Below are 24,756 nucleotides of genomic sequence, written 5' to 3'. Positions count from 1 at the left end.
CATTCATTCACATGTTTAATTCATCATTTAAATTCGACCTAAATCCCTAATAATCCATATTTGCGGGTTTTCGTCATTCAATTCAATTCCGGGTTGTAGAGATTCAATTTGTTCGTATTGAGTTTCTAGAATTCGATTATTGATACATTCTAATCTGTCTTTCATCATATATTCGTCATCAATTCATCATATTTAACCTAATTAATTAGATTAGTTTGTTTATAATTCATTAATCATTCATCCATGTAATTAATTCGATTGCATCCGTCTCATCCATGTTTTACTGTTTTTATGACCCAATCACATGTAAATAACCTGCTAATCACTTTCATCCGAGTAAATATTATCAATCAATCCTTAAAATTATCAATTAACATTAACGGCTCGCAAATACGGCTTCACAACCAGAACTGAGCCAAGAACAGACGCAGCGTCTGCTGCGCCTATTCCAAAAGACGCAGCTCTGCTGCGCCTGTTCCTGGCTGACTTCTGTCCCTGAAATCCGTCTTTGCCTTGACATAATTAATTAGCTTACGTATTAACTAACTATTATCCGTATTATCACCTTCTGTTTTGTTTATCCTTTTATTCTTTTATTCTTTTTTTTATCAAATTATCCGTTTTAAAGGTATTTTCGACATAAATCGCCTAATCCAATGTAATTATTGTAATTCTCATTATTGTAATTTATCGCTATTGTATTTCTTTTATTGCTTGAATGTTTTCACATGTAATTGAGCATTAAATCCTACTTCGACCCAAATTGTGTGCCTAACTAATTGTTCACCGACTTAGTCTAATCTTCACATGTTAGGATTAATCAATGGATGTTGCATTGCATGCATACAACCGACAATATATCAAGTACGAATAACTTCCCTAATCATTAGTAGAGGCCGCTATCGAGGCGGGCGGGATTAGTTGTTCGATCAAAAGAGCTTCCTAATACGTACCCTCACCCCTTACTCCAAATCTCTGTGAACACCCGTGTTCATTGGCATCCAGAGAGTCATTCTAGACATAGAATGCTAAGGGTAACGATTGCTTAGTGTTCATGTCACTACTTTATGTCTTGACATGACATGAGGTATTAGAACGGTTCCAATTTCCCATAAAAATTGGTGGCGACTCCATACAAAAATGCAAACGCTTGTTTTCGCTTTCTCACCAAGCGCCCCCGTGGGCGGCCCGCTGTCCACATAAGCAATGTGTCATAAACAGATAAACGAAAAATAGAGAATATTACGAGCCAAATACTACCCCAATGATGAGTTTATGTCAGCGCAATTGGGTCCAAATCCGAGCTACGTCTGGAGAGGGCTGATTGAAGCTCGGGCTGTTTTGGAGACTGGGATGAGACGGAGGATTGGGGATGGGAATTTGACACGGGTGTGGCGAGATGCGTGGTTGCCAGGGACGCAAACGGGTCGGGTTTTATCGCCTTGTGCGGAGGGAAATGAGAACATGAAAGTCTGTGATCTCCTCGATGAGCATGGCGGCTGGAATTTGGAACGGATTTCGAGCTTATTTCTGCCTTTTGAGGTGGAGCGGATTGTTTATATTCGGGTTAGCCGTCACCGACCTATGGATATATGGTATTGGCAAGGAGAGAAGGACGGGATGTACTCCGTTATATCGGCCTATAGAGCTCTTGCAGGAGGAGAGGGGGTGGATGTTAGTGAGTCCTCGAATAGGGAGAGGGAGATGTGGCTGTGGAAGAGGCTCTGGAACGTCCCGGCTTGGCCCCGAGTGAAGCTGTTCTTTTGGCAACTGTGCAGTGAAGCGCTGGCAACGAGAGCGAACATCGCGACTCGGATCCGAGGTGACATCTCTTTTTGTTCTTTATGTAATTCTTTTTATGAGACGAGTATTCATCTTTTTAAGAATTGTACGGTTGCTCAAAAAGTCTGGGAGGGGCTCGGGATTGGGGGAGAGGAGGGGCGATATGGAGGGTGGAATTCGTGACTGGGTGGAAGAAAGATGGAGGGAGCTCGGAGTGAGGGAGCATAGTCTTTTCATGATAGGTTGTTGGGCGATATGGGAACATCGTAACAAAGTCATTTTCGACGCAAAGGAGGTTGATCCTATGGTTGTGATTAGACGGGTGGGGGATGTGGTAGCTGAGATTGAAGGGACAGAGTATGAGGTGAGGCGGGAGAGAAGGAGGAGGGATGACGAGAGGAGGTCTGAGGATGAGGGAGGATGGCGGCCAGCACCGTCGGGGTGTGTTAAAATTAAAGTGGATGCGGGAGTTAAAGAAGGGGAAGGGGTGAGCTTAGGCCTTGTGTGTCGAGATGACAGGGGTGCGGTGTTGTGGGGTATCTCTATTGTGCAGGATCAAGTTTGGGAGCCACATGTTGCGGAAGCTGTAGCTGCGTTGGAGGGTGTCAAGGAAGCATTGCGGCTGGGACACAGGGACATTGTAATCGAAAGTGACTGTGCTCAAGTCGTGGAAGCGCTCAAGAAGAAGCAAACTGGACGGAGTTCTTTTATGTTAGTTATAGACGAGATTTTAAGTTTAAGTGTATCTTTTTCTTCAGTTGTTTGGTCGTTTTCTAGTCGGGTGAACAAATCGGTTGCCCACGCTCTAGCTCATATTTTTCCTAGGATTTCTGGTAGAACGGAGTGGTTGTGTGCTTTACCACCAGCTGCGAACGATGCTGTACTGTTTGATATTTCGTTATTATAGTAAGCCTTCGGGTTTCCCCTCAAAAAAAAAAAAAAAAAAAAAAATAGAGAATATTAGCATGAACAGGCATTACTAGAATATGGATTGATTTAATGAACACTCGTCTATAGATGTTTCCCGGCGCCTGAGATATGCTAACCCATTAAACGAAGTTCTCCTCGCCACCTAGTTCACAATTTTATGCCATAAATCTAAAATATGTAGCAACAAACCATGGCAGTGTGAAAAGATCTACAAACCTTCCAAATTGTTGGGAAATTAATTGACTGTGAGTGAATAGAAGAAGGCACTATGATGACATGTCTGATCCTAGTCAACGCCGAAGAAATGTGCAACTACGCCTAATTTGCTATAAGTTGATTATACAAGAAACTAGTACTATCATCCGATGACATTTTACAATCAATCGTTCCCGAAGTTCTAAACATCCTAAGTAGCCCGCCTCAAGCCATCGTGATCTTAAAATAAATGATATGCACACATTAACAAAAGAAAATTTGCAATTTACAGAAATCACTCAATAAACTACGACAAAACCCTAAGTCGTGCTAAGAGCACCTCGAGTCCTCATCATCAAAGACAAACTTTGTTAACAAGCTATATGCCTAATTGCCTATACATAACATTCATTCATTCATCAACTTCAACAAGCTAATGCATCATCCAAAATGTATAACAAACATTCATTCATCAATTTATTACTGATATTAAGTGAAACACCCAACGCCAGTTTATGCTCGGTAGCTAGCTTCAACAAGCTTGAACTCGCAAGCATCAACGCATCAGATGTAACTTCAGTATCCAAAATGTAAAGGCAATGCTGAATATTCCCACATAAAGCCTTCAAATCCATATTCCACACTGAAATCAATCAATCAATCAATCAAAGTTAAAAGTTTTTGCAACAATTATGTTTATATATTTTCGACAAATGTGTTATATATTTACTTTTTAGGGCTAATTGAGGGAGAGATTTGTATCCAAAATGTAAAGGCAATGAATTAATTCTAGAGGAGAATAAATAACTTACAAAGAATTGGGAGAGAGCAGGGGCGACGGAAGTCGGCGTCGAGTAGGAAGACGACAGACGGCGGCGAGGAGGAGTACGGCAGACGGCGGTCGGCGGTGGCCGTGAGGTGGCAGGCAGTATGGTATTTGGAGAGAGTAACTGACTAACTGGGTTTTCTTGTTAATTTGTTTTGTTTGTGTGTAGTTAGTTAGTTAGCTGCCTTTCTTTTCCTCATGTCGCGCGTTTCTTTAAAGACTTCTCAGTTTCAAAATTTTAATTGGGTCACGTGATAGCACGTAGGGATTGGGTTGGATCGGGTTTTGCGATATCCAAACCCGATTCATTTACTTATTTGATCATCGATACATATCCAAAACTTTAAAATCTATACCAGATCCATTATACTTTTTTTTTTAAATCCATATCCACTAAAAATCCATACTCGATCCACCACATAATCCAAATCCCGGTCCAAAGCTTGCTTTAACCATGTAAAAAATTCATCTAATATGACAAAATTGAAATTTCGGGCTTAAAAACGCCTAACTTTTTAAAAATATTTGAATGGATCGGGTTCGGGTATGAATGGATCGGGTTGGCTTTGGTTCGGGTTTTCTAGCGGTGGATTTGGATAGAGGTTTTCAAATAATGGATCGGGTGTGGGTTTTTAAATGATGAGTTTGCATCGAACTTTTTACTACGATTCGGTCCGGTTTCGATTCGGTTTAGGCCACAATTGTCATCCCTAATAGCACATGCCCGCCCTTTTCCCCCGCAAATCCGCCCTTGATAACAATGGAGAAATTGAAGAAAAAAGAGAAGTGAAAAACATAAAAGGCAAGGCGTTGTATTTACTTATTTCATCACCCTTCTCGTTGTACCAAAATAGAGGTCTCAACTATTAGGAAATAATTGAGTTAGAGTTGTGCGAACGCCGGTAGCTTTTCAGGTAACTTATTTGATCAAAGTAGTTTTTGACTAAAAATTTCAATTACTTTATTTCTTTGCAAGTGTTTGTCAATTAGCTTATTTAATCAAATAAGTTATCTGAAATGAAATGCTAAATGGGGTAGCATTTGAGAAATAAGATAACTGATTTGTTTTAATTTTTCTTTTTTACTCCTTCAATCTATAATATTAAATAATTATCCTTTTACGTCATTTCACCAAAATTCAACTACCTTTTCAGCTAGTTTGTCAAACTTTTTTTATATAATGAGTTAGTTTATCGGTTACTAATTTTCAGCTACAGCTTTCGGTTAACTTTTCAGTTTTCAGCTACCTTTTCAGGTCATTTTACTAAACAGAGCCTAACTACACGAACTTCACCCATGTTCAACACTACTTCAACTATTCGGTTGAAGTTTGTGCGTGACATTTTTTTTCAAAATGATAAGGGAACTCGTCGTCACTCTTTTTGGTGTATACGGGGGTAAACCCACACGCATTCATGTTTAAGGGGTGTTCACTAAGTTGTCTGGATCGAATTTCTTTCATAATTGCTTTGTTGAGGTAATTAACTACACACAAATTCTTACTTGTGACGGTCACAAGTAGCTTTTAGTGACTCACACCCAATAAAGCAGATTATGAGACGTCACAAGCGAGATTTGTTAACTACCTTCATGATTTTCTTTTTTGCTTGACAGCTTGTTGCTAATGATTTAATAATATTGTTGAAAAAAGTTGTGATACATCGATTATAATTGTCTCTCCGAACAGAGATGCACCAGATAATCTGTCACTGGCTAGAGACGGATTCGACAAAGTGATCAAGGCTAAGGAAGCAATGGAAGTTGTTTGTCCTGGCATTGTGCTGATATTCTCGCTCTTGCTACTAAAGAATGTAGAGATGTGGTTTCCTTGGTGAGATGATTTGAAATATTCAAAGTATTTATCCAAAACGGGTCCACGTAAGATCGGATTTTGGGGGATTCGAACCCTGGTTAAGCGCTTACATACCCGTCCCCTCCTAACCCCTACAAGGGCAACAAAACGAGGCCTAAGTATACGAATATTTAGAGTCGTGATAGTTGTTCATTTTCACATACTGCTTAAATTCCGCCTTGCATGAACACACCAAGTCACCAACCATGTTGAAGTTGCTTCACAACTTCAGTCACAAACTCACAATTACATCATCTACTAAGTGTAAGAATGTTAAAATAGGCGTGTCGATACGAGTACATATCCAAGTGTATACAATTAATAAATCAATTTTTGAGATGAGTACGAGGACACACATCATAGCTAAACTTCCCTTGTGAGTTTAAAACAGTTGCCCAATTCTAAATTCAAGGTAAAGAAATTTACTAACAAATGGTTGAAATCGTGAAAAAAGAAAACACAATTTTGTTTCATAAAAAATCTCAATCTGATCGCAATTGAGTATGGAATCCATAGTCTAATATCCTTGAGTGTCTTTTTAAGATATCATTTACAAACATTTCCCCCTTTTATGTTTTTTTTCCCGCAACGCTCGCCTGGGCCATGACCCGGTAGGCTTGTGCTTAGCTCAATATCGTAATTATTCTCAACTAAACCAATTCTCAACCAACTTGTCCAACTACCTTAATAGGTTATTGGGTCCGGTGATTAAAGGAGACCCATAGCAGATAAAGCTACGACTACTGATTAAAGAATACTCCCATGACCGAATTCATAAAGCAGCAGTCAAATATAAAGGTCCTAGTGTCTACAATTGATATGGTTAAAGAAAAGGCATAACTAAGCAAAGACGAGATGTTACGACTGTCTTAATGCAATCGGCTAATGAGGGTAAAGATGGTCGTTTTATATCCATTCCTTTTGTCTGAATTGGGAACTTGCATCATACATGTTTCAATGCAGGGTTTTCAGGGTACATTATTCACTGTCAATCCTCAATGTGTGTATTACAGATGAGATTAATCAGTGCATGGGACCAAAATTCTATAACGACGTGAAGGATGGGGAGCTGACCACAGTTCTCATGTAGTCATGTGAGTAGCTTTCTATAAGGGCTTTATTAGTATGTGACTCGTGGGAAGAAGCTGTGTTGAAATGCTGGTAACCCTAAGTGTCAAAATAACATGGCTAATTAGACAATCCACGGAACATAAGAATTAAGGTGGGATATTCTCGTCATGATTTTCACATAGTATTATTCATATACGGAGTATTCAGAATATTCATGCTCAAATTGGGCAGTGATGGGTTACAATTGTACATGTTAGGATGTTCCTACACAAATTAGACAAACAATAAAGTTGATCATCATCCGACTCCTTTTATGATTCTATGATCCTTTATTTGTTCCATCAAAGTACTTGCAAGAACATAATACAGGAGCTTGAGCTACAGGTTCATGATTCAATTTGTGTATTAAAAATGAAAGAATATACCTGGCGATTTATTTTCACACGGAGTTCCATCACAGTAAGAGCTCATTGGGTCACAACCACTAAATGTGTGGCAAAAACAGCATCCCTTGCAGCTACCATAGTCCATAGGTCCACTGCCCTTATATCACCGATTCACGGAGCTTTAAATTTGTCCCCTTGCTTATAAGTCACAGCAATAGCCTTCCTCAGAGTTTCCTTCATGATTTCAGTTTGATAAGCTCAAGTTTACATCAGTGCTTCATCAACCTTAGTTATGCCTCCTGTCCAGTCTCCTTCATAATACCTAATATCTGCCATCACCTTCGCCCGACTCCACAGGTCAAACACTCAAACATGTAAACATGATATTCCACAATAGGCACAATACCGCATTTGTCAGTCATATAACTGAAGAATCTCGAACCTTCATGCACCCGATTTGTACGAACACAAGCACCTAATACCCCAATAAATGTGATTGCATCAGGCATTACATTTTGTTTAATCATCTGCTCAAAAAGTGACAATGCCTCTTCCCCTCGATCATGCACACACAAGCTAGAAATCATCGAATTCCAAGTAGCTAAACTCCTCTCTTCCATCAAACTAAACACTTTTTGCGCCTCTTCTAAGCTACCGCACTTACTATACATATCAACAACTCAAACCCATTCTTTAACGCAAAATCATGCACCCAAGAACCCAACCTAAGACTCCCCAACTATGTACAAGGTCTAAGCAAGCTAACTAAGGTAAACTCAGTCGGCGTCACTCCTTCCTCCTGCATTTCCGTAAACAACTCAAACACCTCCAGCGGCTTCCCATGTGTAGCATACCCATTAATCACAACACTACAAGAAACCACATTTCTCTCTGACATTCGATGAAACAATCCCCTAGCACAATCCACCTCCCCAACCGCAACAAACCCAAAAACCATCGTAGTCCAAGACACAACATTTCTCACAGACATTTCATCAAACACCTTACGTGCAAACCCCAATTCCCCACATTTCAAATACACATATCCATAACAGTATTCTTAACAAACAAATCCCTACTATAAAACCCATGAACCTCCATCCCCTTTTCGACACACGCCTTAAAAACAAAAGGAAACGTGAATTTATCAGGTGTAACACCATTACAATCATAAGATTATGCAAAATCACAGATTGGCCATTAATAGTATGAGCTGTAATGATAAAATTCCAAGCAAAAGTAGGAGGAGATTGCATTTGATTGATGATGGAAGTTGGGTAATTTAGATTACCATAAGATGAATATAATTTGGGTGATAAGTTTATCAGTGTGCAGGATACAGAGCTTGAAGCATTTGAGTTGCTATGAACAGAATTATTAATGAATAAAGAAACCGCGACTGATTGATCAGAGTAAAATACCAAGTAGCTTATTCAATCATTCAGCTGTAATTCAGTAAATAGGATTCGAAAAGGAAAACTTTACAACAGTATCTAAGCACTCTAATAAAAGCAAAAGAAATTACAGTTGTATTACCAAGAAAATAAATTGCATGTTAAAAGACTGGAAGAAGAAGAAGAAGAAGATGGAGAAATCCAGAAACAACCCGTTTTGGTTATACGGGTACTAATCACTTAATCAGTGCCACTACGTAAATGAAAACCAATAGCAACAGTGAGTATAGTAAGGATGCAAAACAAAATGACAGCATGGACCAGAATAGAGGTGGCACTGGTATACATGTTCCCAAACTCGACCACCCTCGTTCTTGCAGGAAGTTGAAACAATAACCCGACTGCCACCACTACCGGCCCCCAAATCGACCATCATCTTGTCTTCCTCGCGTTAATCACTCTACTTGTTTGTAAGTTATGTTTATCAGAGTCTCTCTTTAGTGCACTTTGTTTCGCTCTCTCGGAGAGTACAATAATACATCTTATAGGCTGAAAGCGATGTATTTGGTGGAATATGTAGGCAAAGGAGTGAGGTTTCCTTGGTGAGGAAGGACAAGAGCACGGTAGACTTGTCAAAACATGGACCCGCAAACCCAATCCGACCCAATTTGTTTGGGTCACGGACACGTAAATCTTGACCAGCCACTATTTTAGGGTCAAAACACAACCCAACCTGTTCGACCTAGGTCAAAGATAAATTAAAAATATTATTGAAATAATAAATATAAAACTGACACTGGCCTGAGACCTGTATAACACTATGACCCGACCATATAACCCGACCGACCGACCCCTTTGACAGGCTACTTCTCCCTTTTATTTCACCTTTTTCATCCATGGACCATGGTAGGTTCTTGTATGAAACTATGAAGGTATACTTCGTATCTATTTCTTCTTATAAGATTTGCCTTTGCATACGGCCAGCTTGCGTGTTTCACATGGTGCTTGATCAGGCAGTTGTGTCTGTTGATCAGCCATGTTAGACGGTGCTGACCCAGGCAATCTTACCATTTCAGAACAGCAACAGATTCTTTTGACACGGTTAGAAATGTTGGTCAGCAGTGTTATGTGGCCCTATCATAATGGCCGATTGAGGCAGACGCACCACATCATACTACTACAAATCTGATGCATTATATTACACAATCATGCATATTTTGAACAGAGTAACTAACATAAAACTCCTCTAAAATGTACTACTAAATTGGTTCACAGACAGTTCGTCTTTACACGGTGAGAGATGCACCATTGTCTGCAGCTGATAGATTGAGTATCAAGGTTGCTGCCCTTGGAGCCCTGCATGCAAGAAAGGAGTTCTATCAATAATCATGTTTGGGGAAGTAATTGGTTGCGCTTCTTTTTATTAGAAAGCAGTTTTTCACAATAGGTGATTTGATAACGGGCCTCATTTTGCTATTAACATAGGGGTGGGGCTCTGTACGTCACACTCACACTCCACCTTACCGCCACAAATGGCAAGAGGCTTTGAAGCACACAAGGATTTTCAAAGAAATATGAAGACAAGAAAGGGACTACTAGCACTTTCAAATGTTGTGTACTCCCATAAATTGGGGGAGTCCCATCATGCATGAGCCGACTTGTGATTTGTGCTTGCACCAAGGGGCTTGTGGAGTCACGATAGTATATTTTTCACAAAAATAGTTCGTGACGAATATTTATCTTTTTAAGAAATTAATATTGGAAGTACAAACTATGCAATTTTGATGTTTTAAGGGATCCAAACTTAGGTCACAGTAGAACCACCATTCATCACTTAGTTTTTCATTTTTTAGTCAGCCTCATCTGATACTCCATTTGTGTTCATGCCGTGAGGTCGGAGGCAATCAGGTTCTTTGGATCAGTTACAGATTGGGTCATATTGGATTCAGGTTTTGCCGGGTCAGTATTATCTTTCGAGTCAAGTTGGGTTCATGTCAGAACAACTCGAGGTGGGTTTATAATTGGGTGACAGGCCATGTCAGGGTCAGATCGGTTCATTATCAGGTTAGCTTATTAGCATATTTTTTTTCTTATATCTTCCAAGTTTCGATCGATTGTGACAACGAAGAATTACTTGCTCATTGCACAATAAAGGAGAAAGCACAATACCACTGATCAGGAGTAGGGTAGACACTGGCTGAACTGCCAAAGCATGACTCAAGCATCTCCGTATGTATAACTCCAGGACTAAGAGCGACTATTGCCACACCACCACTCAGCTCCTTAGCTACTGATCTCGTCAAACCTTCAACGGCCCATTTTGATGCACAATATGGAGCAACCTACCAGAAATAGTATAAACAAATTAACCGAGATTTGATTCTGTAAGCAAACACTTGTAGACACATAGAAAACCGGGAAAGTGGCAAATTACCCCATTAGGTTTGATTGTATGTGCAATTGACCCCCTTATGTTTTTGTTGTAGCAAATTAGCCCCAAAAGTTTTCATTTAGGTGCAATTGACTACTAGCCTTTATTCCGATGACAAAATTACTTATAAAATCATACAAAAATGTTATTAGCAATTTTTAGATTTGGAAAAGTCATTTTTACCCTTCTCTTCAACATTCATCCTCAACCTTCATCCGCTTTCGCTGAGTGCTCATTAAATCAGAACCTATCAATGATCTGTACAAAAATTATTCCAACATAGAATATACACATTGTCCGGTAATCTAAAGTATGGAGTAAATATTTTAGTCACTAGGAATTTTTGGGAACTTTTGATGGAATCAAATTATCAAAAAGAAAATTCTTAATTTCTTTGCGGGTTTTACGCCTTTAAATATAATTTCTGGCAAGATTGAAAGAGGTTGTTATTTTTCCCCAGAATACAACATTCAAAATCATGAAGCCATTGGCTATGGTTGACTGTTGAGCTGATAATGGGTTAGAGAAGGTGAGGGTAATTAAGACATTTTGCAAGTAGAATTGACAATAATATTTTTTTCTTATTTTATATAATGCATATTATTTAATTAACTTATGGATAGTAGTTGATTGCACATGAAAGCAAAGTTATGGGGCTAATTTGCTTCCGTCAAAACTTAAGGGGGTGAATTGCACGTAATGATAAATTTATGGGGGTAATTTGCTACTTCCCCGAATAGAAAACTATTCTGCTAAATCCTGCAATCTACAAAGACTAAACTTCTACTTCTAGTGTCACACTCACACAGATATTTGTCCGCAATTAATAGACTATACCACCAGTTGTATGGTTTAGAATTCGAGCTCTATAATAAAGTTTTCGAGTTTTGTTTTAAAGTATCTGAGCTATACGGTAAATTTTCTGAACTCACACACTTAAACATAAAAGAAAATAAACTTTTAAAAAGCTCAGAAAAACTACACATGAGCTCGGATAAATGAATAGTGGTTGTATAATGCTTATTATACAACTGGATGTATAGTAGTATTTGTGATTTGTCCGTAGGGGATTAAATAAAGTCATAGAATTATAAGAATCATCATGAATCATGACTTTCCATTTGCATTTACTTCCTCAAGGCTAGCAATACACCAAGAAACTCAAATCCTTTAAGCAACTTAGTAGGCCAATGCTAAGTCAATAAGTCACTTTCCTTAAGCCTCCATTTCAGCTTAGGTTGAAAATCATGTCAATCAATGAGTGACAATGACAAATTGAGTTAGTATGCACATTCTTCTGTCAGTAAGAATGGCAGAGAACAAACTGCTAGAGGATAAATAAGCTGAATCTAGCCATACTGATATACTGCCTCTATTGAGCTTATCCACATTCCATCAAAATTTGATACAAAAATCCCCAAAATCTAATTCACGAAACACCCATCTGGATAGTGTCAAAACATGACGTGGTCATAATAATACATATCCTGCTTCCGGGAAGTCTTTATCAACCACCAATACAACTGTAAAAAATGCTCAGTCCTTGATATTCTGGTTCATTTTAGCCAGCCCATTAAACTTCTTAAGTTTTCTTGTTCCAACAATTCCAAATGGTGCAAATTGTCTCAAGTTTGAAGTTGAATAACTAAAAGAGAAAAAAATTATAATGTCCATTTCGACAAATAACTAGGGTAAATATATAGCCACAAATTAACTTTGAGCACAATATGAACATCATAATTCTCTTTACCTGTGCAGCAGCCGATCGACCCCAACCAGATGACATATTGACAATCATTCCGTGCTTTCTCGCAATCATAAGAGGGATGAAGTGACGGAGCATGTTTGCAATGCCCTTCACATTAGTATCAATGACGTTATCGAAATCTTCTGCTGGAACATCCCAAATAGCGTTGTTTTTGTTAATAGTACCCGCATTATTTACTGCAAGCAAAAACGGTGCTAAGTCTTTTACGCACATTGATAGTTTGATAGATTCAGGTGCGAAGAAAGAACATTTCACAGAGAAGATTAAATGATGAGAGCAATTGAGAACATGATACACATTCGCCGCCGTTACTTTTCCTTACGCTACAGAATTTCGTACTGCCGTTACATTATATTCAGTCATATAAGTCCCTCCAAAAAAATACAGTATTTCAACCATGATAAACAATACTTAAAATATCGCCCATCGGCCATCCTTACCAATAAATGTTCATGATGAAACTAATAGGAATATTTATAATAGTTGGGCCTCAACCATCACCTTAAGGTTTTGGTTGAGATCGTTCATCTATCATGGTATCAAAGCCAGTGTGACCGAAGGTCACGGGTTCGAATCCTGGCAACCTCAAAACCCCTCAAAAACTTTCGAAGTGGAATTCTAGCACATGGTACGGGAGAGCCGGTGCACAACTAAACACTCTTGAAGCCCGACGGGCATTTGAGTGAGGGAGCGTAATAGGAATATTTATAATAGTTGGGCCTCAACCATCACCTTAAGGTTTTGGTTGAGTTGGTTCATCTATCAGAAACATTGAAACCTATATCCCTGACCACCAAGGTGGGGAAAGGGAAACAGAATTAGCCTCAGGCTCCACTCATACACTGGCTGGACAGGCCCATCTTCAAACCATGATGGTTAGGGACATCCACAAAAAGTAATCCCTAACGCCCCTAAATACCCTGGTTGACAGTGGAAGCACCCATAACTTAATGATTGAACCCTAGATAAAAAGCTAGGGTTTCAATTACCCAAACTTATAACATACCAGTGGCTAATGGGTGCAAGAAATCAAACAAGCAAGTCACTACAACATTTCTTACCCATTTCGTCCTCCGAAAATTCTACATACGAGTATAAGATAATTCACAGTTCATCTCAGAGAGATTCTTGTGCATTACCCTCTCCCAAATTCATCGCGTCGAAATTATCAATTGACATTTAGCATTCACCCTATGATTAACTCCTTGTTTGTAAATTCTACTGTATTACACATGTCTGCTGCCCAATATCCTCAATCATTCACACCCCCTAATTTTCGACACGATATTCATCTCTTTCACCCTATTTCAAGAACTAAGGTATCCTCATTGCAAATACTTACACATAAACCCTAATTTCTCTACACATAATTTCAACAATTTAAATAATATTCAAACAAATTCAACAAAACATAATTACCAATAACATCCGGAATCCGCTTCTTTTCGACCAAACCCTTCGCCAATTCTTCCACACTCGCATTCAATTTCTACAAAAAAAAAAACAATAAACCTCAAACCCTAATTACCAATTCCACAGAATAAGCAGGTAACAAAACATCATATAATATGAATTCTACCATACCACATCGACATTGAAGAGAAGATGAGGAGAATCGGAAGTAGAAGAAGATGATTGATTGAGATCGGAAAGAAGAGAATCGAGTTTATCTTGAGAGCGACCGCAACCGACAACACGGTGACCTCGTTTCGCCATTTCTAAAGCTAAAGCTCGACCTAAACCTCGGGTTACGCCTGTGATTAGGACTGTTCTTTGGCCTCCTACCGCTGCTGTTGCAGCAGCCATGGCGTTCGTCGCCATTGTCGGCATTTCAGTGGTGTCTGGTGTACACTGCGTTTCTGAGTGCGCTAAATTTGAAGCATTAAGTGAACCGCTTAGGTTCGAGTGGTGGACCCGTGCCACGTAGACACAGAGAAGCTTGAGACGGTGTTAAATGAGATTTGTTTATTTTAATGGGTTTTTCTAAAATGTGTTAAATAGGTACATGTTACAATTAGGGGCGAAGTCACCTATTAGTAAGGGGTGGCGGTCGCTACCCCAAACTTTAAAAAATTGGTTTAGAAAATGGATTTTTGCTACCCTAAATATTGCTGAATAGCTTATAAGAGTAAATGTTATCTCATTAAGTGTACAATAGACATTGTGGTTCAATGGTAAAGGCCTTGGTTTCCAACCTAGCGCCCTGGGTTCAAATCCCAGTATGTGAAAATTATTAGTGACCTGATTAACTCGACCTTATGCTTAGAGATGGTCTTACAAAAATAGAGATGTGTGGTGTGGTGGAAATAGAGATGTGTGGTGTGGATTGTGTAGTTGAATGGTGAGATTATGTCTTTTGAAAAACTGTTTCTTACTAAAACTATGCAAGACATGTCATTAATTACCTAGAAAAAAAATGTTGTCACATTGATAAAAATGTATCAGAGAAGAAATGTGATCAAGATAATCACCAATTACAATTCGTTCATAGAAAAATACAGCGAAGATGGATAATCGTCGATATAAAATTGAATAATGTGTTTTAGTTAATCACAATTAATTATTGTGTCAAATCTCCCTTTTTTCGGTGAGCAATTGACAATTTATCGTCAATTAGGTTTGATTGCACACAATTAAAACTGATCAAGTGTGTGCCGGCCTGTTTGGCCAATCCCACTTAGCCCGCTATTTAAGCGGGTTTGGTCATAAAAATATTTATAAAAAAACGGGTAGCGGGCGAGAAAAATAGTCAACCTTACCCTCATCCTAAGTCTCCAACAAACTGTCATCTAACCACCACCCAACTGCAATCGTCTCACCCAACCCCACGCCAACCAGCACCCACAACTGAACCCACACATACCACCATTTGTAAACAAGCACAAGATTAGCGGCAGGAAAATAATGATTGAAAATTTGAACAGCAGTAGCATTCAAAATTTTAGGATGATGTTGGAAATCAACAACCCTAGTTCTACAAATTGGACAGTAATGCCCTTAGTAACCATTGATCAATACATTCTTCATGATAAACATGTTTACATTTTCGTTAAAACCCTAATTATTTCCCTCTTTTCAAATTCCCCCAAACAAATCGCACAACTCTCATTTTCCTGCTACTATATTGTCGAATTACCGTTTTCGGGATTGGGTTCGTATGGGATTGTGGGCATTGTTTTGAGGGCAAAACGGTTGAGTGGATTGTCTTCTGATAATGGAGTATTTGGGGGATTAGAGTTTTGATTATTGTTGTTGATTTGATTGTTATTGTTGTACAAAGGGAGATTTGAGAAGTTTGATATGTGAGATTTAATGCATCTTTGAATGTAATTAAGGGAAATGACAGTGAAAACATTGGCGATGAATACGTCGAATGATGTGCAATCTGTTCTTCCTCTCCAAATCAATGTGTCCATTTCTATTTGGGGATTTTGATTTTGGAAGATGATGATAATGGAGAAGAGGAAGGATTTTGATTGCTTTGGGGATGAATGTTCGTCCTTTTCTTTCTTTCTTTTTCTTGAGATATGGGAGTTTCAGCAACAAGGGGGAAGAAGAAATAAAAAAAATTGGATCCACATGTGACCTGTTAGAAAACCGGTTATAACAAGTCAAATAAGGAGTAGGTTCAGTGCAAGTTAAATGACGCAATAGGTAAGATTATTCTCAGTTAAACATTAGGATGAATTAATATGAGAAGAGGAGTTTTAAGTTGGATTATTCTCATGAAATAACCCTAATTTTTTCTGCTTGTAACTTGCGTGATAATTTTTTTATCATCCACATAGTATATTTGTTAGTTGTATGCTCAGTTTGAAATTCATGCCTTAACTTTTATATTTCACAATAATTTAAGTTGTGATCTCTTTTCAAATGAATGATCGGTATGAGTTTCGTTCTTACATACGTTTGTTAATTTCTTAATGGTATGTTGGTGTATGTTTTATTGATTTAATCAATTTACAAAGTGCGAAGTAATTGTTTTGAAATATATTATCACGGATATGGTAGATAGTATCCCTAGTATGGCCATAAAATCTTTTAAACCAACACCATATGTTTTAATGTCAAGATTTGAGGCTTTAAGTTGGACTTTATATTTTAGTTTGAAAACTTGTTGTCTTAACTTCAAAACTTCATGTTGAATTTAGTTTTGATTTCTTAAACTAAATTCCTTGATTCAATTGTTAAGCTTAGATTTTAATTAAAAATATGAGGTTTTTATTTTATTTTTCTATCAATAAAAACCCTAAAAACTAAAAGCTAAGAGATGTAGTAATACATTATTGTCAAAAGCTAATTAGTTCAAATGGGAGAACATATGCAATGCACGAGATATGGGTTCGAATCCCATATTAACTCTAATAAAATTTCCTCATTATATCCAATGATTAGTTAGAGATTCGAAAAGAGTGAGATAATTGACAGTGGTGATTAGCATTATTATCGTCAATATTTAAGAACTTTCAAGCCGAGATATGGGTATTTTAAGTAAAATATTTGGCGTTAAAGCTTTGAAACGATGTTGTAGACTTGTCGTTTAGGTTTAAGATAGAAACGATTGGTTATTAGCATGAAATGCTCCCAAGTATATTTTAATTTGAAACCTCAATAGATTTAGAACTTTAGTTTTAAAACTTCGAGATTTATGTTAACTAATTTACGTCTAAACTCGAAAGTCTTAGATTCAGATGATGCGTGAGAGCTATAATTTTCATTGTTTGCAATTTAACTTTAAAACTCATGGATTTAACTTAAAAGCATCAACCCAAAAACGTTACATTTTTAAGCTAAAATCTCCACCTTTTAAGTTGATATCTTAGGATCAAATAATCGAGCTTTAATAATTGAGGTTCAAAATCTGAAGTTTAATACTCGTGATTTCAATCAATCTCGTGCTCATAAACTACCAACCAAACCCGACTATCCTACGTCATATTTCCTTGTCTTAGCCTCCAATCAATTCCCTTATACGAGCCCTGGAAACCCACGAACTAGCAGTTATACCGAAACAGAGGAACACTGTCATCCCCTTCTAAACCCTATGTAAACCCTTCGAAATTCCTCTAAAGATACCTCATATCTTCGACACTTTTGATCTTCTAAGCTCTCCTAACATTCTCACACAACCCCAAGCTTCAATACCCAGAAAAAACCCTAAGAAAATCTCTTGAATATGGCACGAAAAACAGTGATACACATTCTACTTTCGTTCTGTTTCCCGCGCAGATCCTCCTTGTTCACCCTCGATTTTCGTGGCTACTACATCAAAACGACTTCTGTTTGTTTACACTTTCAGAAACTAAGTTTTCCCAGAGTCCATAACATCTTACGAATCTAAAATTCGTTGAGAAACGAAAGAAAAAATCGTGTTTGGAAATCGTTATTATCAACTTTGCAAAACCGTGTTCAAGTATTCAACTTTCGTCGACGACGACCCTCGAGATTAATCTACGATCGATTACGACCTAAGACGGTGTTAACGATTTACTTGTAAGTTGAGGGTGCAATAATACTCATCTCTTTCTCGTGTTTTTCATCTTTTTTAATTCCATTTGTTTATCGTTTTTATTCCCGTTTCGTTTATTAATATTAACATTGTTTAGTTTTTTTATGTAATTATTTTTGTCATATGTTTGTTTGATTAATTTTTCTCTTGTTTATATTTCATAACCATGATTTTTAATGTGTTTTTGTTAATTAGTTTAGATCGTTAGTTTTTAATTCATATTAATATGTGTTTAATAACTAATTATGAACAACTTATGACATGTTACTTTTTAATAATCAATCACGAAATTTTGTTTGCTCTAAATTTTTAAAAAATTGGACAATTTTTTTAAGGGTTAATTGATAAGAATAATCCAAACTATCACTGATCTTCTCAAAATAATCTCAACTATAGTTTAACTCATAATAATCTGATTTTAACAATCATTTTTCTTCTACTGCACCGGCCTTAGGTGTGACTGGTTATTACCAGTTAAATTTTATTTTTTGCAGGTTACCTTTAAATTTGTGACACCAAGCATTCACCATTCATCATCTATTTTCTTCAATGTACAGAACCCACATTATTTTCCCCTAAATCTGTTTCCCCCAAATCTAATCATACCCTTTCATAATCTTCTTTAATGTACAAAACCCAGAAATATTTCCTCAAATTCCATCAATTTCATACATGAGTCGATCTTTGAAAAACTCAATTTCCCCCAAATATGGTAAATGAATATAGTGGTGGGTTTGGGAGAAGCGCGAGAATATAGAGACGAGTAAAACTTGTTGTTAACACAACCAGGCCACATAGATTATCTATCTCCCCTATTTCAAGATCCAATTTCTTACATTTTTAAGACTGAAAATGAAGCTTCAAAATTTGGTATATCTGAGATTGTTCCTCCCCCTCAAAAAAAAAAAAAATCATCATTTCAAATTTCAATAAATCAATCACTTTGCTTAATTCTAATAGTAATAGTAATAACAATTCAATTTTTGAGGTAAACCCTAGAAATATTGCTCCGACATTATAACCATGGTCTCTAATCTGAATTCATTTACCAAATTGGTTCAAAACACCCAAATTCGTTTACCAAATAAATGAATAAATAAAACAATTAATAAGGGAGAACAAAATAAATAAAAATACCGCAAAATCAAAATCGAAAAAGTAATTACTTTTTCCATCGATTCATGCTTGAAATGGATCCCAGTTTTTAAAAATTAGTTGAAATGAATTGATGGTTAAATTGAATTGACTGGATTTTTGGGTATTGATTTGTTCATTGTAAATGACAAAATTTTTAGTTTTTATATTCTGGTGATGAAGGAGAGGAGTTGAAGAAGATGAAGTTATATTATTATTGTTATAGTGATCTATATATATATATTTTTTGAAAGGGGTGACCTGATTAGATGGTAGTCGGTTACTTGGTTCTTTTCGAGAAGAGGAAGGTATTAGCGCGGTTTATTTTGAGTTAAAATGGAGTTTGGATTATTACGAGAAGATCATCAATAGTTTGGATTATTTCTGTCAAATAACCCTTTTTTTAATCATCTTAACTACGAGTAACTTTTTTTTACCAAACCATGACGTATGTAAAATAATGTTATTTTGTTGCTCAACAAACTGTTTGCACATGCAACATTTAAATTATTAATGATGATCCTACTAGCCTACTAGGAGCTTCGTAACAATAAAAAAAGAATGAAAAAACAATGACAATACCAATAATAATAACTACAGTCGTGGCAAAATACAAATAAACATAACAATAGTTGTGGTAAAATTGTGGTAAATTATGGTAAATGCAAATATACCGTGAGAATAATAAAGCAGAACAACTGAAGCTCAAAAATATTTCACGGGAGAGAGAAATTAGTTAAACGCTAAAGATTTAATGTATTAACTATTTTACTATGCTCAGATGACAGGACCTATCGGCGGTACGCCGCCTCTATGCAAATTAGGAACGGTGAAGCCATCAATTTATTACAATACTATAATAATGCAAATTAGGAACTGCCGGTTTATGCTTTTGGGACTTTTCGGGTTCCGATCTATACCAGTTCCGGAACGGTGAACAGCCCTAAATATACCAGAACTTGAACCCATCAATTTATTACAATACTATAATAATATCAAGTTAATTGATAATAAATCACTAACTACAACAACTACACTAAATTGAATAATACAATCAGTTAAATAAATACCTTATCATTCATGCGATGATATTCCTGATAATCTATGAACGACTTGTTTTTGAGTTTCTCAAAGAAATCTACAGCATTACCATCCTTGAGAAGTGTTAGCAGATAATCAAACGATGGTGTATATTGTTCTACGAGACTCTCATAAAAACCGATTAGTTTTATCTGGAAAAGAAGAAGTGAATAGGTCGCATAAACTATGCAGTTTGACGTATGTCCCTGTCCTGATCAAGGGGTTTAGGAATAGCAAGCTTATCTTCTAACCTAAAATTTCTCCAACTAAAATGGCCCTTAGTAGTTAAGGAGGGCTCTGAAAATACCAGTAGCTCTCGGATACTCTTACTCAGTTGAGAATCAGCCAAATAACTCATATTGATGGAGAGAGATAAGAATGAGATTTAGGGTTGATGAAATAAATGAGGATTTTGCACCCACAAACTTAACTTGGACGATTTACTAGGATAGATAGACTATAGGACTCCAGATCTACTAATTAGTGAAGTTTTTGGAAAGGTTTTTGGTGTTTTAATGGAGAAAGTTGGGAGTATTGGGGGTGTTTAGAGGGAGAAAGAAGAAGCTAAATAAAGGAATAAATGAATTTCACCAAAACTCATTTCCCCTTTTTCAACTACACTTCCATTTTAGGGTTTCTTTCCTCCTCATTCCGCTTAATTATTTTAACCACTTACATAATTATCTTTTATGTTGTTTCTTTTTGCATTTTTATTTCTGTTTTTGCTTATTTGATTATTATCATAGCTTATATTGATTTGGGTAACTCTGTATTATATGGAAAATACATTCAATATTTTAGGTTATGTTATTATTTAGTTGGGTATGAATTAGAAATACGAGTTGAGAAGATGCGAAATCAATTGATTGTTGGTTTTTGGTCTTATTTCATGTCGGATGGATTGACTCAAGCTCTGAATACAGTTGAATACAGTCATTCCAGGGTGGATTTTCGGTATATATCTATTGTTCGTAATATTTTAGGTTATGCTATTATTTAGTTGGGTATGAATTAGAAATACGAGTTGAGAAGATGCGAAATCAATTGATTGTTGGTTTTTGATCTTATTTCATGTCGGATGGATTGACTCAAGCTCTGAATACAGTTGAATACAGTCATTGCAGGGTGGATTTTTGGTATATATCTGTTGTTCGTAAGCTAGCTCCTGGTGGCTAGGTGTCGTAGGTGGGGATTGGTCACGGCAAAACCAGTAGTCGCAAGTAGTGTGGTGAGTGTGAGTGTGTGCGTGCTTTTCTTTGTTGATTGAGGTAGGATGAAGGAGTTGGATAGGAAGGATTTGCTAGCACCTAAATTTCAATCGTCACCTTTTCTGGCTCCTTCCTTCCATTTTATCTTCTCCTTTCTCTCTCTAAACACCCCCAAAACTCTGAACTTTCTCCATCAAAACACAAAAAACCTTTCCAAAAACTTTACTAATTAGTAGAACTTTCTCTTATCAATCCTAAATCTCATTCTTAAGAGCTTCCTCTCTCTCTCCACCAATATGAATGATTTGGTTGATTCTCAACTGAGTAAGAGTATCCGAGAGCTGCTGGTATTTTCAGAGCCCTCCTTAACTACTAAGGGGCATTTTAGTTGGAGAAGTTTTAGGTCTAAAGATAAGCCTGCTATTCCTAAACCCCTTGATCAGGGACAGAGACATACGTCAAACTGCATAGTTTATGCGACCTATTCACTTTTTCTTTTCCAGATAAAACTAATCGGTTTTCGTGAGAGTCTCGTAGAACAGTATACACCATCGTTTGATTATCTGCTAACACTTCTCAAGGATGGTAATGCTGTAGATTTATTTGAGAAACTCAAAAACAAGCCGTTCATAGATTATCAGGAATATCATCGCATGAATGATAAAATATTTATTTAACTGAGTATTATTCAATTTAGCAAGCACAAGAAAGCAAAAAGGTTAGCTATACAATTTCATCTAGCATAATGATGTTAACATGAAACAACCATTACTAGAATATGGATCAATTTAACGAGATTAATTTCAACAAACATTAATGAATAACGCTAATGTAAAAGAGCAAATGATTACTGATATGAATTGAAAACTCCAACGATAGTGAATGCTCAGTAGCTTTATTCAACAAGGTAGAACTGGCGAAAATCAACTCATAAGGCGTATCTTTAGTATCTAAATAGTAAAGGCATAGCTGAATTTTCTCATAACGTCTCAACTTATGCTCAGCGTAATCTCTCTGCACAGAATCCTGCGAAGTATATAACATCTCACATAACGCCTTTATATCCATATCACACTCGAATCAACTTTTTCCACACTAAAATCAATCAATTCAACTTAATTATTAGCATTTTCGACAAATAATACTATATTTATGATCTCTTATGTTTCAAATTACTTCACAAATGATAAGTGCATATTTTATACATATTTACCCTATTATTTAGCTCAATTTTATATGTATTATGCACTACTTTTAGTGTTTATGAGCTAATATTTGCTTTCTAGTTCCATTTGTATGTTTTCTCATGTTTTGTAGAAAAATGAGCTAAAATGAGCCCAATTTTACTCAAGTACAAATACTAGAAGCATGAGCTAAGCTATAGAAGAGATGATGGACCAACATGGAAGATGTGCATGGACTTGCATGGATAAAATGATGGATTAATTTGAAGAATTACAAATGCAAAGTCAAGCCCATAATTCACAAGTCAACAAATGTCTAGGATGATAAAGTCACATAGAGATCCTTTCTAAGATGCCAAGCATTGCATTTAGCCGGGTGATTAAAGGAGCATTAAAACATTACCATTGGATTATTTGAGCATTAAACCAAGAATTGAAGAGAAAGAACCCGGATAACCACGCCCTTGATCGGGGTTGACCCTTTCTTGCTATTTTACGTTATGCCCCTATTTTCTTGTAAATAGGGGCCTTAATCCGTCATTAGGGGCATATTTTATTCTTACGTCTTGTATTCTCTACAATAGCTTTAAGCAATATTTCTCTCATTTAGTTTTCATATTTAGTCTAAAGATTGTTAAGCATTTGGTTGGTTAAACATTTGGTTATTTATACAAGCATTTGGTTCTACTTTCTTGTTTTCAATACAAGTTCATTTCCAATTCGGTAATTCTAATTCTACTTTGTTTAGTTTACATTTCCATTATTAGTAATCGCATAATTTTCATCATTAGTACTTTTATATCACATAGTTTAGTTTTATATTATATGTTTCACCATTTAGTTTACATCATTTCTATAATTATGTTTAATATTTCTTACAACAGAGTTTGTAGTTTACACTTTAATATGAGTAGGTAAATTCCTTAGTCTAGGGGCTAGGGAAGCCATGCAAAATCAAATATGTAAAATGGTAAATTAGGTTGATATAATATTGTCTAATTGTTTCTATCACATGTTTGCATCGTCACGTTTAATCTATGTTTAAAGGCCTTATTCATTGATTAAGTTTGTTCATTCGTTCTAAAAGTCGAGAGGCACGGAATTGAATTAGACTAAGCATGTGTAGTAGGACGACCTAGTCATTGATGAGAGTTTCTCTAGGACTCGGTCTATGGTTGACACTAATACCGTAAGGTGGGTGTCTCTAAGCCTAAACAATTGACAATGTTATTATTACTGAGTTTATCATGATCATATATTTACCTTTGCATGTGTGACCCGACTCCCCTAAACTCTCTTTTATCATATAATTTTTATATTAATATTTGCTAGTCATCAACCAAACTACAAACAAACAAAACGAAATCGATCTTGATAGAAATCTTCCCATAGCATTTCACAACGCAATTCCCGTCTCCTTGTGTTCGACTCCTATTACTACTGTTCCGGGTGTAATTCCAGAGCAGATATTTGTTACCACTCGTAGCTCGTAGGATGTCGTCTTTGCTTGAATCCTTCTTGCGGTCTCCTGAAACGATGAACAAACTGAGGGCTCGGCTTTGGCCGAGCGTACTCACTCCGACGCTCAAGTCAGTAAACTTAAAGGATTAAGTTGTGTTACTTGGCTAGGTATGTATTGTAGAGAGATAAAGAGGATATTACCAGATGAATAGTGTATTTAGGTTAAGTTGTTGGATCCTTTCCTCAATGAAGGTTGAGGAGTATTTATAGACTTTCACCTTTTGTCACATAGTGGCCAAGTAGCCAAGTGGCTAGCAGGTGGAAAGACCGTTGTGCCCTCGGCCGATGGACCCATGGCAGGCCGGCCGAGGGTCTTGGATATGAGTACGCGGATATGTGTCCCGGCTGGCAGGTTGTCAGGCCGAGACCTAGGTGACAGGCCGATGGGATGCATCGGCTAGGTTGTCTGAGTCGTTGACTTTGCTGTGGATATCTTTGACCTTGCTCAGTGTGTTGACTTGGTCAGCGGTGCAGAATATGCCCCA

The 24,756-nt window shown here is 36.9% G+C and overlaps 2 protein-coding genes and 1 pseudogene across 2 annotated transcripts; 1 reads left to right on the top strand and 2 right to left on the bottom strand.

Annotated features, from left to right (window-relative positions):
- Positions 1-1,945: 1,945 nt before the first annotated feature.
- LOC141641799 (uncharacterized) lies at positions 1,946-2,689 on the top strand. The gene has a single exon (XM_074450446.1). The coding sequence runs from the start codon at positions 1,946-1,948 to the stop codon at positions 2,687-2,689; it is 744 nt and encodes a 247-aa protein (XP_074306547.1).
- A 4,129-nt stretch (positions 2,690-6,818) lies between these two features.
- On the bottom strand, positions 6,819-9,507 carry LOC141641798 (pentatricopeptide repeat-containing protein At3g26630, chloroplastic-like; annotated as a pseudogene).
- LOC141643835 (NADPH-dependent pterin aldehyde reductase-like) lies at positions 9,507-14,719 on the bottom strand. Its single transcript, XM_074453155.1, has 5 exons — positions 14,220-14,719; positions 14,055-14,124; positions 12,618-12,811; positions 10,606-10,778; positions 9,507-9,792 (listed from the first exon to the last, which is right to left on the bottom strand). The coding sequence occupies exons 1-5, from the start codon at positions 14,463-14,465 to the stop codon at positions 9,723-9,725; spliced, it is 753 nt and encodes a 250-aa protein (XP_074309256.1). The 5' UTR covers positions 14,466-14,719; the 3' UTR covers positions 9,507-9,722.
- Positions 14,720-24,756: the final 10,037 nt, after the last annotated feature.

Source organism: Silene latifolia, chromosome 2 (assembly GCF_048544455.1).
Source record: "Silene latifolia isolate original U9 population chromosome 2, ASM4854445v1, whole genome shotgun sequence".
Taxonomy (NCBI): Eukaryota; Viridiplantae; Streptophyta; class Magnoliopsida; order Caryophyllales; family Caryophyllaceae; genus Silene; species Silene latifolia.
The sequence above is the reverse complement of the archived record's forward strand: the minus strand, read 5'-3'. Positions and strand labels throughout refer to the sequence as shown.